General features: G+C 36.3%; 1 protein-coding gene across 4 annotated transcripts; it reads left to right on the top strand.

Moving 5' to 3' along the window:
* The first annotated feature begins 1,002 nt into the window (after positions 1–1,002).
* LOC18432194 (putative protein phosphatase 2C 5) lies at positions 1,003–11,370 on the top strand. Of its 4 annotated transcripts, none has more exons than XM_088854845.1 (11): positions 1,003–1,119; positions 2,126–2,276; positions 4,681–4,729; positions 5,324–5,694; positions 6,539–6,710; positions 6,950–7,103; positions 7,235–7,298; positions 7,427–7,534; positions 7,914–8,039; positions 9,585–9,817; positions 10,940–11,370. In XM_088854845.1, the coding sequence occupies exons 4-11, from the start codon at positions 5,449–5,451 to the stop codon at positions 11,154–11,156; spliced, it is 1,320 nt and encodes a 439-aa protein (XP_088710971.1). In that variant the 5' UTR covers positions 1,003–1,119; positions 2,126–2,276; positions 4,681–4,729; positions 5,324–5,448; the 3' UTR covers positions 11,157–11,370. The 4 variants fall into 4 exon arrangements, with proteins under 4 accessions (XP_088710971.1, XP_088710972.1, XP_011622609.1 ...); XM_088854846.1 differs by having other exon boundaries at positions 2,126–2,187; XM_011624307.3 differs by lacking the exon at positions 2,126–2,276.
* Positions 11,371–11,838: the final 468 nt, after the last annotated feature.

Consider the following 11,838-nt stretch of genomic DNA (forward strand, 5'->3'; position numbering starts at 1 on the left):
AACTTCAATCTTAAAGGAAAAAAACCGGACGGTGACCCAATGAGAGGTTCCAGAAAAACATTATTTTCGTGCAATAAATTCATAAACATTTCTCACTTAACTGCAAAGGCCACAAATGGCAAAAGAACAACGGCCACAAATCTAAAAGAACAAAAAAAAAAAAGAAAAAAAAAGAAAAGAAAGGGAGGATACAGGATGAGAGAAATAGAGAGAGAGAGGGTATTTCTGTCATAAAAAATAGAGTAGGGCATATATGTAATTTGTTCGGCGAGGAGAATATGCAATGTAACCACTCTTCTCTTGTGGTTCCACACACCAAATCGCCCCCGCTCTACACGAAAGCGACGCGAAGACGGGCCCCGCGCCAACCGCAAGCTCCAGCTTTTCTCCACTCCCGGTGTCCTTCCATATAATTAGCAAGCCAACATCTAAAAGCCCTCGTCTTATAAAGATATTACACAATGCCCCTAGCCGAAACATGGCCGAAATCAACTGAAACGTGCCGCATTCCGGTGGTCTGGACGATTACTTTAACTGCTGAAATCAGCAGAAACGAGCCGAAATATTCAAAAAATTTCCTTCTGCCAAACTGAAAACCGTCTTTTTGGGAAGAAACAGTTACTACAGCGTTATTCTTGACGGAGAGTCCAAAAGTTCCAGTAGATTGCGGCGCCGAAATTTCGTTGCCTTTCGGCTTGTGAAAGTCATGAAGACAGTTGGCATCCAAAATCAACCGTTAATTCCGCATAAATTCCGGGCACGCTAAAATCGGTTATCAACAAACTATGGTTACCAAAAGAGCCCCTGATTCCCCTGATTTTAAGGAAATTACATGACAGTTCTTTTACGAATCTCTGAGTCGTCTTCTTCAGTGCGCAGAATCTGGCCTTCGAATCTGGGAATCCAAAGCACGGGGCTTAGACGATATTTTTGAGAAACGTAATGGCATTTAATAGGCTCAAGTAATTATATAACCAGAAGCTTTTTCAGTCTTTCTTCTGCATCGCTGTAAATCTTTTCCCTCTAAGGAATCTCTCTGAGAAGTTGCAGAGAAAAGCTCTCAAAGCATTAAATAATTCAGAGGAACACGCTCTCTCTCTTTGGGACCGTATTTTTAAGGTATTATACTTTGCCCTTTTATGCATTTCGTCACATATAAAAGACATTTTTCATTTATATGCTTTGTATGAATTCACTGCAAAAGCATTTTTGCGTTTCAATCCTCTTCAATTTTGTGTGGAAATGTGTTTTACTTAGCGAGCAATTTTGAAACAGTAACGAATTGACCTGCTAGTTTTGCAGATCTCTGCAAATTTTGATGTTGATTTGTGAAACTATCAGAAAATCCTTGTGAAATGTGCGTGAATTAACGGTAGTTTGCAGTAGAAATCATGATTGTAAAGCGTCTTTTCTCTGAAATTTCGAGGACAAGTTTTAAAAGGCAATGCGAAGCTTCTGGGCATTAGAAAAGCTGAAGTAATTTTTCTCAGAGATGGTTCAGAGAGGAGTACGGCTAGTTTGACCTAGATATGGAGAAACAGTGAGAAGTGAAATTGCTATTAATTTCTTCAGAAATTCTACATAAATAGTAGATGAGTTTTTGTTGCTTTCACTAATAATGGAATATAGCAGTTATTCAAAGTTCTTCTGAAATTCATTGCAAATTCCGTTACGATTCTGGTAAGTATTCTCAGATCTGAAGAACATTAAAGCTCTCCTTGGATCGTTAGAACATTAAAGCACTTAAGAACATTAAAGCTCTTCTTAGATCTTAAGAACATTAAAGCTCCATTTTCACCATTTATCTTAAAAAAATGCATTTAAAAGCTCAGTTTTCATTGTAATTTTCTGAAAACTTATTTGTGGTCACATACATAGAGAAGCTTTTTAAGAATTTGCAGAGATATTTGGGATTTCAAGTAAAACCATCAGACGCCTGAAAGTTAGAAACTCGTGATATATTGTGGAATGAAGTAAAAAACTTAAATTCCTTGTATCAATTGACGGTTCAGATATACCCTACGGCAAATCTCCCGCCATCTTAACCGTCCATTTGAAATTAAAATAGATTAAACATGGAACAATAAAATGCTGGCCTCACAAGGGTCGTCTTCTTGCTGTACAGATTAGTACAGGGAATCTTCAGGGAAGAAGCATGCGGTTAAGAACTTACAGTCTACGGAATACGTATGTGTAGTATAGCTGATGTAATATATACGGTCTCATACGGTACGGAATATGTTCATGAAAGTTGCAAGGCTACGAGCCCTCTAATGGTAACGGAACTAATATTGTTTTTTTAATTTATTTGAAGCAGGGCAGGTATGATTGTGAATATATATATATATATATATATATATATATGCGAAATGGCTTTGTGAAACCCTCGTACACGTATAGGATTTCAAAGTATCGTCATTAAATTTTACATATATCTTTTAAAAAGTTAAGTTTCACGTCAATGTGATAACTTTTTTAGAGATATGTAAATTTAATAGTGATCCTTTGAGGTCTTATACACATGAACAGATCATTATTATATATATATATATATATATATATATATATATATATATATATATATATATATATATATATATTTGGATTTATAAATATAATATAAAAATATAATATGAAAATGATAAACTTTATTTTAAACTCAAGTTTAAACAACTTTATAAACAACCTTATAGTCTAAAAGCTACCATAACATTTATTTTGACCCGTTTTCAATGAAGCACAAATTTCCTTTGGCCGATCGTGGCTCGATTATCCATGCCCATCTTGAAAATTATGCTTTGAATAAACGTGAGATTGAGGGATGGAGAAAATTGCCAATATAGCCACCAACTATTCAGGTGGATTAACCTAACAATAGGTGGAATTACCGGTATGACATGACTGTGCTTATGGGCCTGTACGAAGAAGGAAAGGAGGTCGATCATAAAGGTCGCTTTGCCCCCAAAAACCGTAGAGCAATGTCCGGAGTGTAATGGCCGTTGATCTTGGTGGACAAATAGATCCGGGCCGTTGAGGTTGAAGAATAAAAAAAATAAAAATTTATATTTTTAATTTTAAATTATATTTTTATTTTCATATTTATGATCATCTTGGCCTAGATGATGAATCTAAAAACACGATTACAATTTTTTTTTTTTTATCTAAAATGAATTTTAGCAAGGGGCACATGTGTGCATATGAGTCGGCCGACTCATAGAAACCCCGTCCTGTGGTAAATGATCATTTCACATTCTCTTTGGTCCTTTTAGAAATCGTAAGAGTCTAATGGGATCCACGCCCATTCTCAGAATAGCTTTGTGGATGGAATTTTGAAGAGAAATGATGTTTATTATGGGAATAATTTTTAGACTGAATGAATTTTGGCTAGCAAGAATTTTTGGCGTCCGATGGAGAAATTGGGAATATTGAAAATTAGAGACTCAATTAGGTGTATCATTAGATTTTTTATTTTTTATGGTAAATGCCCGATAATTAGATTGATATGAATGAAATTCTTTTGTGTGTTTTTTGATAAACTTTTTTACGCTAAATGCCTGAGATTGAGATTGAAATGGATGTATATTTCTTTTAGGTTTTAAATGGATTTATCTCATTTTTAAAGCTACAATAAAATAATTTGTCGGCCCGGAATAGTATGAGAAATATTTGTTTGGGTAAGTAAAATTATTACAGCTAGTGTTCCATGAGGTCTCGGACTTGCAAGCTTCGACGCTATAGCCATGAGCTAATAGGACAATGTAGTCAAAATATAAGTAATACATTTCACCACATCAACGTCTATTCACATTTGAGATCATCCACGTCTATCCACATTTGAGATGGCCAAAATCATTTAGGACAACCGATGGTTGGAAGTACACTATTGATTGTGCTTTTGCTTAAAAAATAAAAAAAGTTATTTACAAACTTTGACACACAACCTATTTGTGACCTTCTAGTATCAATATTGGGATTCATGGTATGATTTTCAATAGAGTAGTACAACATATTAGGATTCGTATAGCCAACTTTAATTAGTTGGGAATAATTTTTGACAATGATGATATATTTTTGATATCTTCTTCATTTCTTCTTATTATTTAATATTTTTGTTTTTGCTTCTTGTATTTGAAACATCCATGATTATTTAGCTGTGCATTTTGCACTATGCATGTGCAACTATCATATTGTATCATAATGAACATGTTGGAAAGGTCGCTTGCCAAATTTTAAATACTCTAAGACTACCAAACTCTATATTTTATCCAATAGTAAACCAAAAAGAATGATATTTAGGTGGGCAGTGGAGATTTCTTCTCAATCGGTCTTTCTATTTGTACCGTCCATTTAAGTTTGCACTGCACCCACTTCGCTGGCAGGGGGGTGATTGTCATTTTTAAAATATTGGTGGGGTTATTTCTGATATTATTTAATACTTAAGGGTGCTTTCGTCATTTCAGTGAAAGATTGGGTTATTCAGTGACCTCTCCTTTGTTTGAAAGATTTTTCCCTTATTTTTGTTCGGTATACAGTTCGTATCTGCTCATCTTTCCGCGTTTCTCTGTCGACATTGCTGCTTTCCTTGCATTGCCGCTATTAAGCAATCTCTTTGTAGACTTTTGCTTATTATTATCGCTTGTTCATGTCTCCTGATCCTATCCATTTTTCCGAACTTTCTAGGGTTTCATATTAGAAGTTACGAGTACTGGTTTCTGAGTTTGAACAAATGGTGAGTGTTTCTCTAGCTTTCTCTTTGTGTATGTTGATTTGAATTAGAGCTACTTCTTTTGTTTCTTGCGATTCTTTTTTTTGTGTAATTTACGGCATTTATTTCACCTCTGAGCGTGTAATGGTATCTTGATTGGGTTTTGGACTCTTTGTGAATCTCTGTTAGGATTATGTTTTTGGGGCCGTGAAATTGTGTGCTAGGGTTTGTAATTTTGATGAGAAAAGAATGTGCACTGGTTATGGGAAAGACAGGACTCTGGTTTTGAGTTCAATTTTCAAGTTGATTTTTTTTCCATCAAATATCTTGGAATATAGTGAAATATTTGCTTCTTTAAGTTTAGATTTTTAGAAACGAAAATAATTGCAGAAATATCTAAACTTCGAGATTTTGGAGGATAGTATTTGCAAATTTATGTAATAAAATGTGTTTATTTGCACAAGAACATCTAGAAAATTGTCAATCGCTCTTGCAAATTTTTAGCAACTATGATTCATTAGTATTTTTCATGTTAATCCATCCCATGGTTTAGAAAGGTGGGGTTTTTATTTGAATCTCTTTCCCTTTGAATTTTGTGGGGTTTCGCTGGCTTTGCAGGTGAAGGACATGAAATTATTTGCGCCAGTTACGCATTATCTTACTTGATAGGGGGGCATACGTGTTCATTTCAAGAGCGGTCTAGGGTTTAAGAACCAGAGCATGACAGTTCTGAGGTCCAAGGCATGAACGTCACTGAAGTGGTAAACATGAAGGACGATAGTGGTTTGGGTTCAGAGGGAGGGAAGAGGCATCATCTGGTCCCCCTTGCTGCCTTGATCAGTAGAGAGCTGAGAAATGAGAAGATTGAGAAGCCTTGTATTAAGTATGGTTATGCTGCTCAGGCTAAGAAGGGGGAAGATTTTTATTTGATTAAGACTGATTGCCAAAGAATACCTGGGAGCTCCAACTCCACATATTCGGTCTTTGCAGTATGTCACTCTCTCCTTTCATTTTTTTTATATTTTTCTTTCCAGTCTCTTGTTTGTGTAAATTCTCACTGTTGGTGTTGTAATAAATTAATTTGGCGCCCTAGATCAAGCAAACCTTCCATCCAAAATTCCAAATATACTATCTTGCTGGCATGCTCGTGGATGATATTTTCTCTGGTTTTTATTTGTTATGTTTTATGTGGGTTTTCGATGCTTGACATCAATGAGGTCTTTGTTTCAGCTGTTGAATGTGGGGTCTTGTTACTCTCTTTCTTTTTACATTTCCCCTTTCTTCATTTTGGACATCTACAGCTCCTGATCCCTGTGTTATGACTTTATAGAACCCTTATATTTCACTTTGGTGGGGTCAGAGTTTCTTCACATTTGAAAAATTCTGTGGTTCTTGAGAGTTTAATTCATAGAGTTGAACCGTCCGAACTCCCACCAAATCTTGGAATCACTGGTTTTAACATTTGATTTGCATATTAAGAAATTGGATTTCTTTGCCAATGCACCACAACTAATGGAATGTGTCTCCATTTCTCTCATTGTTAATAAAGTTTTCTTCTTCATAATTTGTCGTTTCAGTTGTGGAATCTCTCCATGGAGTTTTTCCCCCAAAGTTCTTATGAATCTCGTCTGGCTTTTCTAGTATAATTTAGGCCATAGGGGTTTTACTCAGCCTTATTTCCCAAGAAATTGCAACTGGGCTTTACCATTATACGGTCTTTCACATAATTGATTGGGATTTCACTCAATACCTATATGAAATTCTTCAAGAATTGGTTGCTTTTGGTCAAATTTGGTTAGTCAGAGGTTCATTCCACGATGAACTAATTTACAGATCTTTGATGGGCACAACGGGAATGCTGCAGCAATATATACCAGGGAACACTTGCTTGAACATGTTGTTAGCGCGATTCCTCGGGGTCTTGGAAGAGAAGAGTGGCTTCAAGCTTTACCCCGGGCATTAGTTGCAGGATTTGTGAAGGCTGACAAAGAATTCCAGAGTAAAGGTAGGAGAAACAATTTTTATGTTCCTGTCATTTGGCCTCATCTTTATTAGAGAAATGGAAGGAAACTAATCATTTAGCTGCTATACTTTGGTTCCTATTTGTAGCTTTCTGCTTGGCCTGGACTTTCAATATGTATAGAAATTGCATTTGTCTAACCATGTCTTTATCAATTCTATCTGAATATAGGCTGCTTATAATCATATCAAAAAGCTCACTATGGAAATATAAAATTCTTCCAGGAGAAACTTCTGGAACCACTGTTACATTTGTGATAATCGATGGATGGACTGTGACCGTTGCATCTGTTGGAGACTCGCGCTGCATTTTAGATTCGCAGGGTGGTGTCATTTCGCTTTTGACAGTTGATCACAGGCTTGAAGAAAATGCTGAAGAGTATGTTCCTTTTTGGGATTTGACTTAAATATTATTGGGTTTGTCCATAGTTCTGTTTATTTGTTGAAAACTAAAAATTGCTTTCTAAAGAAAACTTCAAGTTACCCATTGTCAATGTTGAATGGCTTCAGGAGAGAGCGTGTGACTGCCAGTGGAGGTGAAGTAGGAAGACTTAGCATTGTTGGTGGGGCTGAGGTGAGAAAACCATTGAATCTTTTGGGTTGTTGCTATTTGGAACTTTAAATTATTGACAAACACTTTTTTATCACCTACTACATAATGTTTGGTCTAGGAGGTTCTTCAACGTCTTGTTTCCTTCACAGGTTGGTCCTCTCCGCTGCTGGCCTGGAGGTTTATGTCTCTCAAGATCAATTGGAGACATGGACGTTGGGGAATTCATTGTTCCAATACCTTATGTCAAGCAAGTAAAGGTATTGAAACTTGAACGAACCAGTATTATACTTTGGTTGCCAGGAGGCTTTGTGAAATTAATTCTAGTTTGATTATTTGCTCTAATATTTTTGTCATCAAACATCTTCGATGCTTGTTGTCTTCCAAAGAAAATAATAATCATATTGAATGATTGTTCATTTTATATTATATTTTGTTTTGTTTTTTTCTATATATCCATCATTATGTATGGTAGGCTGATCCATCTCTTATATCGAGGGAATCTGGTTTGGGTTGGCAATTTTGAGTTTCAAGAATATAACTTGTGTCAAGATGAAGAGCTCCATGCCACTAGGCTCAGAGTGTAGAGTCCTTGAGAGTTTTTGCATTTGGTTCTAATATGTATCATTGACGCATCAGCTATCAAACGCTGGAGGAAGGCTGATAATTGCTTCTGATGGTATATGGGATGCTTTATCCTCTGACATGGCTGCAAAGTCTTGCCGTGGATTGCCTGCGGAGCTTGCTGCTAGGCAAGTGGTTAAGGTGAGTTTAATAAGTGATGCCACACCTTTGTATTTGTTGCTCTACAATTATTAAGAACCTTCTTTGTTTGATACATGAAGCACACTTACCAAGGAATGGTGTCGTTTTGTCTATGTTATGAATGCACGTCTATCAGGCGTGTTTCAGTTTTGTCTAAAACATTAGAATCACCATGAGACCAGTGTTACCTTGACATCCTTTTATTTGGGTGTTACACATGTCGACACTTTTTGAGACAACACGTTGATGCTCCATGTCAGAAGTGTCTGCCAATCAGACACACATTGTCTATTGTATAAAAAAGTGATGTTGGTTGCAGGTGTTCCCTATAAGCGCTTTTGGTCCTACTGAGGGTATGGCCCTTGAGAGAGTAGAATGCCGGAACAAGATTGTGTAGCTGACCCCAAATAGTTGGGACAAGGCTCTAATGATGATGATGATGGTTGTGGGCTTTGGACCCATAACCTAATGTGGAGTGCCAAGCAGCCTACAACTGTTCTTCTTCTTCATGTGTATGATGTTGGAAAATTGTGTTATTTTATATTGACGAAAATTTAAAAAAAAATACATATAACTTTTCAATTTCCTCGCAACATAATCATTCTTACTTCATATTTTTAGCTTCTATTGTAATTTTGTACAATTTACTTATATTGACAAAATTCATAGCCATACTTGTTCTTTAAAGCCAATGTGGGTTGTGTGATTTGAACTCACAACATATTAAGGAGAGCATGATGTTCTAGAACTCTAAATGTGACAATGGACCAATAATGCAATATCATATTATTAATGTGTCAAAATAAATATTATTTTTGCAACGTAGAAAATAAATATGAATTAACTTTTAAAGTTTCTTGCAACAGAATCATTCTCATTTCATATTTTTTATTTTTAATAATCAATATATATTGTATAACTTCCATTGAAAAATACTTTTAGGGATTTGTTGGTCTGTGCTGGCTTTTTGTCTCATCCTACCATACACCTAGACACATACTAGAAATGGTGCCTGTATCAGTTTCCATACACTACACATACATGGTTCAGGTGTGTCTGTAGTGCAGTGTCTTTTAAAAATGTTCAGAGTAGACACATGGCCTCGGCGTATCAAACGTCATTTACCATATCCAAATGAAAGGGACGTGTTGACATCTATGGACTTGTGTCCAACATTTGGACACATCCATCACATAGACGCACTTGTTGAGAACTTTGGATGCACGTGTCCACAATACTGGACAGACATGTCTATGGTTTGGGCATGTGTCTTAATTTTTAGGTTAATTTTACTAAAATAGATGTACATACACTAACACACATGTGGGTGTTGCACAGACATGTCTTGTCTGACATCTTTATGAGGAGCTGTGTCGAGACATGCATATCTGCATCCTTCTGACATAACTTTTTGCAAATCAAACGCTTTACACCATCTTAGACTTGGTGTGGCTTGAGTAATTATGATCAATACCTGCACATTTAATAACAAAAAAGAATAATAATACCATCCCTTTGCTCATGTTATCTTTATCATTGCATTAGGAAGCATTGAGGTCAAGGGGCCTGAAAGATGACACAACCTGCGTCGTTGTCGACATTATTCCACCTGACTATTCTGTTCCTGTGGCTCCCCCTCCCAAAAAGCAGAACAAGCTTAGATCGTTCATTTTCAGGAAAAGGTCTCGTGATTCCGTGAATAAACTGACCAAGAAACTGTCTGCAGTTGGTATAGTGGAAGAACTATTTGAAGAGGGCTCAGCAATGCTTGCCGAAAGGTCAGTGTCTAACTTTCCCAAATGCCAGCATTAAGGTCCTATAAGACTGTTTTGTGCTCCCCTCTTTTGTATGCTTCTCTTCGTAAGTTTCTTAATATTTTTCCATTATGCGTCGATTTATATGTGGAAAACATTTACCTTCAATGCTTTTGATTTTTATTTGGTTCCCAAGTTCTTGCTCTATGTGGTGACATTTCACTTTGGTGCTTAAAAATGAAATACTGAAGTGAATCCATGTGCTAGAGGTACTTCCTTCGAGAGATTAGGTTGAACAATAAAAGTCCACATGCTCCTGTGCTAGGAATCTTTCCTTTTGCCGATCTTGGGAGACCAAGCCAATATGCCGATCAATTTTGAACTCATCAGGTTTCCATAACTTTAAAATTTTAGATGAGATGTCGAGTTGTGTGCCTTGATTCTTTGGAGTAGGAAACATTGATGCTCCCGATCGTTCTTGTTGAGCTTGGGATGCGTTTAATTATTAAATTCTCTTTTATATGGAAGGTTTGTCTATATCTTTGTCATTGTAGTTTGGCAATGGTGAAGTTACTTTTTTGTTGGGCTTTTTTTGCCCCCTTTTTTCTGTGTCTTTCATTGATGGATGATTACTTTGCTAATAAGTTCAGCAGAGAATAAAAAATATTTCTGTATGCTGGATAAAAATATTTACTCTCATTTGTAACTAAGGACCCTGTGAAATGCTGTTGGAGGCTTTCCAACCTAACCTTATGTGATTGAAATATCGTCAGTATGGACTTTGATTTGTCACTAAATACCAGCTTGTTCCAGTATCATCTAGCATCCGTTCTCGATTGCTTACTCTCTCACCCTTTACTTATTTTCTGTTAAGAGGGTTTGACCATTGGTATTCCCCCTTTCTTCTGTATGTAGATGCATGCATTTCACGTTTGCTTTCTTTTATATGAGATGTATTGCATGACCAATATTTGAATTGCTAAACGGGGAAATTAGTTAAATTACTAACGGGGAAATTAGTGTCCAGTAATTTAACTTGCGGCATACCAGCTATCCTAAACATCTAGTGAATTGCATAATTTTATGATTGTTGTTGCTCTCTCTCTCTATAAATCAATAGTAATTGCATTCCAATGGGGATTACAGGTTAGGGAATGACACGTCGGGACAAACACCTTCTGGGCTATTTACGTGTGCTGTTTGCCAAGTAGACCTGGCACCGAGTGAGGGAATCTCGGTGCATGCAGGTTCATTCTTCTCCATCAGCTCAAAACCATGGCAAGGCCCATTCCTTTGTGCAGATTGTCGAAACAAAAAGGATGCGATGGAAGGGAAACGACCAAGTGGAGTCAAAGTTGCTTAACTAAGCTGACAAAATACTCTCTCTCTCTTTCTCTCTTGTTTTGGAGCGTCACCCATTTTTTTGGCACATGCGGTTGTTCCGACTTTCGAGTCCCATGGCTAACGTGGTGCTGTTGTATGTAATAGTGGTAAGTAAGATTATTGTGGATTGTGTGGAGACAGTCTCCCTGCCTGAGAATGATTTATTGAATGAAAGGATGTGCATGAGGTGAAAAGCCCTGATTTTTTGATGTATTACTCATAAAGTTTGTTCTTGTGATTCAATTCATATAGTAATCCTACAGAAGTACGTTGAGGAGTATATATTTTTGGTTTACTTGCTTGGATTAACCAAGGAATGGAGCCCTTGCGGATTATTGTGGATCTTTTTTTATATTTTTTTATTATTTAAGATTTTGTTAGGGTACTCATGGAGTATTTATTTAATGTACTCAATATTTGTTGATATTTATTTGTTTTGTAATATATATATATTTTTAAGTATAGGTATTTTTAAAAGAAACTAGTAGCATTTTATTTGTAGTTTGAAAACGATTTTATTTGTAGTTTAAAAGCATTAATGTTTCTTTGCCCCTCCGAGGTTCTGTGAATAAAATTCTTAAATTTCCGTTGTAGATTGAGATTGAACTAGCTGTTGTGGGACGAGTAGCTCCTTTTTGCTGGCTCTGTAGTTTCGCTTGTAG

The sequence above is a fragment of the Amborella trichopoda genome, chromosome 13 (genome assembly GCF_054954075.1).
Source record: "Amborella trichopoda isolate Santa Cruz 75 chromosome 13, AtrichopodaSantaCruz75HAP2 v2.0, whole genome shotgun sequence".
Lineage (NCBI taxonomy): Eukaryota > Viridiplantae > Streptophyta > Magnoliopsida > Amborellales > Amborellaceae > Amborella > Amborella trichopoda.